This window comes from Eschrichtius robustus, chromosome 5 (genome assembly GCF_028021215.1).
Source record: "Eschrichtius robustus isolate mEscRob2 chromosome 5, mEscRob2.pri, whole genome shotgun sequence".
NCBI classification, from domain to species: domain Eukaryota; kingdom Metazoa; phylum Chordata; class Mammalia; order Artiodactyla; family Eschrichtiidae; genus Eschrichtius; species Eschrichtius robustus.
Genome location: NC_090828.1, coordinates 28456258 through 28462644, shown reverse-complemented (window position 1 = coordinate 28462644; position 6387 = coordinate 28456258). Strand labels below are relative to the sequence as shown.

The 6387-nt window shown below is 40.3% G+C and overlaps 1 protein-coding gene and 1 pseudogene across 1 annotated transcript; both read right to left on the bottom strand.

The window, feature by feature from the left end:
- Positions 1 to 2084: 2084 nt before the first annotated feature.
- LOC137764603 (gamma-crystallin A-like) lies at positions 2085 to 5940 on the bottom strand. Its single transcript, XM_068543668.1, has 3 exons — positions 5932 to 5940; positions 4630 to 4872; positions 2085 to 2378 (listed from the first exon to the last, which is right to left on the bottom strand). Exons 1-3 carry the CDS (start codon positions 5938 to 5940, stop codon positions 2085 to 2087), a joined length of 546 nt encoding a protein of 181 aa, XP_068399769.1.
- Positions 2776 to 3280, bottom strand: LOC137764765 (small ribosomal subunit protein uS12-like; annotated as a pseudogene).
- Positions 5941 to 6387: the final 447 nt, after the last annotated feature.

The window sequence follows — 6387 nt, the reverse complement described above, 5'->3', positions numbered from 1 at the left end:
GTTTTCCACAGTGGCTGCAACATTTTCCATTCCCACCAGCTATTTATGAGAGTCCCAATCTCTCCACGTCCTTACTAACATTTGTTATTTTCTGTTTTTTTTTTTTTTCCTAAAATTATTATAACCATCCTAGTGGGTATTAAGTGCTACCCCACTGTGGTTTGATTTGAATTTCCCTAATGACTAATAATGCTGAGCATCTTTTCAGTAGCTTCTTGGCTATTTGTATATCTTCTTCATAAAGATGTATATTCAAATCATTTGCCCATTTTTTATTTGTGTTGTTTATCTTTCTGTTGTTGTTTTAAGAGTCTTTATATATTCTGGATACTAGACTCTTAACAGATAAAAAGTTTGTAAATATTTTCTCCCATTCAGTGGGCTGTCTTTTCACTTTCTTGATAATATCCTTTGATTCATAAAAGGTTTTAATTTTGATGAAGTTCAATTTATTATTTTTATTGTTATTGCTTGTGCTTTTGGTCATATTTAAGATATCATTGCCTAATAAAAGATCACAAAGATGTATGTCTCTGTTTTCTTCTAAGGGTTTTATAGCTTGAGTTCTTTGATTATTTTGAGTTAATTTTTATATGTGGTATGAAATGGGGGCCTAACTTTATTCTTTTGCATTTGGATATCCAGTAGTCCCAACACCATTTGTTGAAAAGCTATTCTTTCCCCATTGAATGGTCTTAGCACCCTTGTCAAAAATCAGTTGAGCATAGACATATGGGTTAATTTCTAGACTCTCAAGTCTATTCCATTCATCTCTATGTCTACCCTGTGCCAGTACCCTGCTGTCTTGATTACTGTTGCTTTGTGGTAAGTTTTGAAATTGAGAAGTGTGAGTACTCCTACTCTGTTCTCTTCTCAAGAATGTTTCGGCTATTCTGGGTCCCTTGCAATTCCATATGAATTTTAAAATTAGCTTCTCAATTTCTATGAAGAAGTTAACTGGGACAGAGCACTATTTTTGCTTATGTAAATTTGTGAAAAGAATTAGCATTCTGGGAGAGCAGCTCTACTCTAGTGGAAAGAAATGCCAGAGGTATGCAGGATAACAAATATTCTTACTTCACTCTGCATAGTTGAGTCTTCCATAATTGAATCTTGATAAAAGTTCATATTGGAGTCCAAAATAAAGATGAGTATACTGTACTGCTGAATTTGAGGAAACCCTGATAATACATTAATTTCTTACATTTATATTTGTACAAACATTTAAAGATAACAAATTGTGTTAACAATCTTTCCCCAGCTGTTCATCATAATTATCCTGGAAATTAGCGAGACAGGAATTTATTATCACCTGTAGTTTTCAATAAGACAACTTAGGCACAGAGAGAATAAGAAATGACTTGCTCGAAGAGATAAGCTAGGAAGTGGAGTAACCAACCATCCTAGTTTACCTGAGACTGAGGGGCATTTTATTAGTAAGTAGAAGAGGCAGGATAACAACTCAGGCCCTTTAACTCTTTTTATTTTTATTAATTAATTAATTAATTAATTAATTAATTAATTAATTTTTGGCTGAGTTGGGTCTTTGTTGCTGTGCGCGGGCTTTCTCTGGTTGCGGCGAGCCCCAGGCCCTTTAATTCTTAATTTAACACTTCTCCTCCCAGATGACCTCATCATGCGTATTTGACCTTCTCTACTTTGGGAATTCTGCTTAAAACTTCTCTTTTCACTCAGCTTTTCTTGACTAATCTTACCTGAAACTTCAGCTGCCCTAACCTCTCCAGCAATCCTTTGTCTTTGGTATCCCAGCCACAACTGGTTCTATATTTTCTCCTGTATATGGGTTTCATAGTTTTTCATTATGTTTCTTTCCTCTCTCCCTCAGATCGTGGGTCATAGAGGCAGACAGTGTTTCTCCCTCCTTCCCATGACATGAGTGGGGACTTCATAATTACTGCTGCCTGACCAGCAGGAAGTAAGTAGACATTCAAGACACTTGACCTTCAGGGTCAGATAAGTTGCCAAGGGTCACCATTTATTAAAATTCAGTTATCATTTAAGATGAACAAGAATCACTTAGTGCCAGGAACACAATCTGTATATTTAGTGCAACTCTATGTGGATTATAATAAGAAAAACACAGCCCAGTACAAATCGATGACGCATCTCAGAGAGCCGACTTTGACATCCAGGCCTCCCCGGTCGTGGTAGCTCCTGTAGTCCCCCGGCCTCAGCAAGTACTGCCACCCCTGGTAGTTGGGCATCTCGTAGAGGACCCACCAGCCCTCCAGCATGTGGAGGGAGTGAAGCTCATTGAGCTGGAAGCGGTCCTGCATGCAGGAGCAGTCCCCCATGAGCTTGGACACCAGGCCTCCATAGCCATGTCTCTCATACAGCTTTATCCTGTGAGAGCTAGTCTGTTGTGACAATAAACCAAAGATGAAAAATAAGTTGTGGGCATCCTTGATGTCAGTAAAAGTGACTCAATCAGCCTGCAGCTTCATGAAGCGTGGTTTTCAAACTATCCTGTCATATGTGTATCATTTCCTTACATGGTTGGTCTAACAAATTAGGGAGAGTATTTAAAATAAATCTGACCTGACCAGTGGTCTATCCTGTGGAAGAAACAAGAATTGAAATTGAAATAAAGTCAATAAAAGGGATTCCTTTGTAAAAAAAAAAAAAACCAACTGTCACAATCGTATTTAGTTGAGTCTGCAGAGAGGATTTTAACTCCCTTTACCATTATGACTGTGTATCACTGAATCCTATCAAGCTTGGTTTTTGTTTTTTTGGTTTTTTTGTATTTTTTTTTTTTTTTGGCATATGGAAATTTATTACTATCCTGCTTTCATTATCAAAACTTATGATCTTGGTCTTTCCTTCTTGCCTTTGTATAAGGCCAAAAGAGAGACATTGGCTACTTTGACAACCTTAAAGCGGACTCCAGGAATGTCACCAACAGCATGACCTTTGCGACCAAATCCAGCAACCAGAACTTCATCATTTTCCTTAATAAAATTCAAACAACCATCACTGGGTACAAAGGCGGTGATTTTTTTGCCATTCTTGATTAGTTGAACCCTGACACACTTCCTGATGGCAGAATTTGGCTGTTTGGCTTCAACCCCTACTTTTTCAAGCACAATTCCCTTAGCATGAGAAGCACCTCCAAAAGGGTTGGCCTTCAGGGCTGTGCCCAAATGGGCTTTCTTGTACTGTTTATCATGCCACTCTGGTCTCGTCGGTGGCTACGGAGCTTCCTGGCAGTACGAAGACCGCGACACTTGCCCATCCTGCCAGCGCCACGGGCCTGAGCGAAAGATGTATTTTTTTTTAATTGGAGTATAATTGCTTTACAACGTTGTGTTAGTTTCTGCTGTAGAAAAAAGTGAATCAGCTATACATATACATATATCCCCTCCCTCTTGAGCCTCTCTCCCCCTACCATCCCACCCCCCTAGGTCATCACAAAGCACTGAGCTGAGCTCCTCAAGCTTGTTTTTAAATATTTTTATTTTGGAATTTATTTATTTAATTTATTTATTTTTGGCTGTGTTGGGTCTTCATTGCTGCGCGAGGGCTTTCTCTAGTTGTGGTGAGCAGGGGCTACTCTTCGTTTTGGTGCGCAGACTTCTCATTGCAGTGGCTTCTCTTGTTGCGGAGCATGGGCTCTAGGCACGCGGGCTCAGTAGTTGTGGCACACGGGCTTAGTTGCTCTGCGGCATGTGGGATCTTCCCGGACCAGGGCTCGAACCCATGTCCCCTGCATTGGCAGGCAGATTCGCAAACACTGCTCCACCAGGGAAGCCCCTCAAGCTTGTTTTTAAGTCACTTTTGCACTCATCACTTACAACAATTCATATTTACTCTGAGTCCACATGTCCAACATTTTGCCAAGTCACTTGTAAGTTGAGTTTCTTGCCTCAAAGAAGTTTCTATCTTACTTGTGCCTCTTTTTGCATCTGTAAATTTCTGTAACCGAATTTTGGTTTCACTTCTTGAATCTGCTTGTCACGACACATAATTTGGTGTCATCAGAAAGTAGAAATACAAATTCCACGTGATTAAAAAACATTAAACAGCATTTTGGTGAGAACCATGGCCCATTAAATCCTAATTAATGATCTTTTTCTGACCCTTTTAAAAAACTAGTTGATAATGACTGCTGAATACAAGGAGCCACTTGCAAGCAGAAACATATTGTTCTAGTTTCTAGATCCGTAGGTCATAAAGAAGGTATTGAAAATAATCGCCAATACAGTCAGAATACATTATACTTATGTTGTTCTCCCATAGTCTGTCAGTGTTCATTAAGAAATAATGATCTAGATAGATTTTTTTCTTTACTGAACAAGGTAGTTTTTATTTAGAAATTAAGGATCAGCTAGATACTTCCAAATTCAACTTTAGAAGCTATATTGTTGTGATTTCTTGTGCCTAAAAACAATCTGCCCATTTTTAATGCTTTATTGAAATGAGTCTAAATGTTTCCATATGAGAGCATAGTAAAGGCAATCAATTTTTTTTTAAATGCTTGAGAGTTGGGCTTTGCTATTTCACTGTGAACACTAGTCCTGAGTTGAAACAAACTGACTTTTATAAACAGGAATTTATGGCCATGGATCAGTGATGCTTTCACATGAGTCGTGTTGAACTAAGAATCACGTAAGGAATTGTGTGGCAGGGGCGGACGGAGTCGTTGAGGCCCATCCACTGCTGGTAGTCGGGGTAGTCGCCGCGCCGCAGGAAGTACTGGTGGCCCTGGTAGTTGGGGCGCTCGTAGAGCATCCAGCAGCCGCTGTCCACCCGGATGGAGTTGCAGCGGCTGAAGCAGGGCTGCAGGTTGGGGCAGTCGCCGCTGCACTCATAGCTGTGGCCCTGGAAGCCCCGGTCCTCGTAGATGATGATCTGCAGGTGGAAAGCAAGGTGACAGCAGGGAGTCAGCTGGGAGGTACATCCCCCCCACCCCACAGTAGACACTCAGCAGGCACGCTGTGGCGTATGTTTATGCAGGAAAAAAAAGATTATAACAGTGAATGTATAAGCCCAAATGTCAATCATGGTTATCAATGAATGGCAAGATTATAGGTCTTAATTTTATGTTTTTATTTCTCCTTTTTGTTGTTTTCAATTGCTTTAATTTTTTGTTATATAAATATATATTACTTTCATGAGATGAAAAAATAAAATCAATTTGTAAATGTATAACTTTGAGTTACTGGTGAAAAGCAGCAAATTTTGTAAATAGCCACATTTTGTCTTGAGATTAAACATTTCTCCTTGGGGTAAAAAGAAAGAGGTCTCCCAAGACTCTCTGAGATTCTCCAGGAGTAGGAAAATACACAGAATCCTCCCATTCCCCTCTCCCCTCAACCCAGCTTCTAGGGTTGCTTTTTGTTTTCAAAACTAGCATCATGTGGACCTAGAGTCTGTCATACAGAGTGAAGTAAGTCAGAAAGAGAAAAACAAATACCATATGCTAATACATATATATGGAATCTAAAAAAAAAGAAAAGAAAAGAAAAAAATGGTTCTGAAGAACCTAGGGACAGGACAGGAATAAAGACGCAGACGTAGAGAATGGACTTGAGGACACGGGGAGGGGGAAGGGGAAGCTGGGACGAAGTGAGAGAGTGGCATGGACATATATACACTACCAAATGTAAAATAGATAGCTTGTGGGAAGCAGCCACATAGCACAGGGGGATCAGCTCGGTGCTTTGTGACCACCTAGAGGGGTGGGGTAGAGAGGGTGGGAGGGAGACACAAGAGGGAGGGGATATGGGGATATACGTATATGTATAGCTGATTCACTTTGTTATACAGCAGAAACTAACACACGATTGTAAAGCAATTATGCTTCAATAAAGATGTTAAAAAACCCCAAAAACTAGCATTGTGATTTGCCTGAGTTTTCCCTCCCTGAAGCAACACTGTTTCATAGGACCCAGGTGACTGCTTGAAAGCTTTTCCCATCGCTGCCAACCTATTGGTTTAGAAGCACTCTTCAGATATTCAGGGGTAGAGGATGACCCCAATCGCCAACTCTTTTGTCATCCCGTGTGTATGTAGAAAGATGAAATCAAACACCTTCATGGTTCACGACCCATGGAGGGACATCCACCTACAGCTGGCAATATGTCCACAATGCATTTGTGAAAGTCCTCAGGCAGCATGTAAAGAAAATGTGCAGATGCTAAGAGGAGAGACATTAATAGCCACAAAGAAAAAGTGTTCCCTTGCAAGTAGCAGAGCTAGACAAAAGAAAACTGGGCAGAGTCCTATGAAGTTAGACAGTATACCCGGAGACCAGAGGATATACCTAATGTGGCAGGTGTACTGGTAAACTTCAGTTACAGCTGTAATTGAACCAGTGTGGAAAAGGCTGCATTGGTCTCCCCAGCTACAAAACCACATCGGAAT

Excerpts from the sequence above, each read along its gene's own strand:
- LOC137764603 (XM_068543668.1), bottom strand. Across the intron at positions 2,379-4,629 it reads CCTGCCACACAATTCCTTAC|ACTAGCTCTCACAGGATAAA; the intron begins GTGATTCTTAGT and ends TTGTCACAACAG.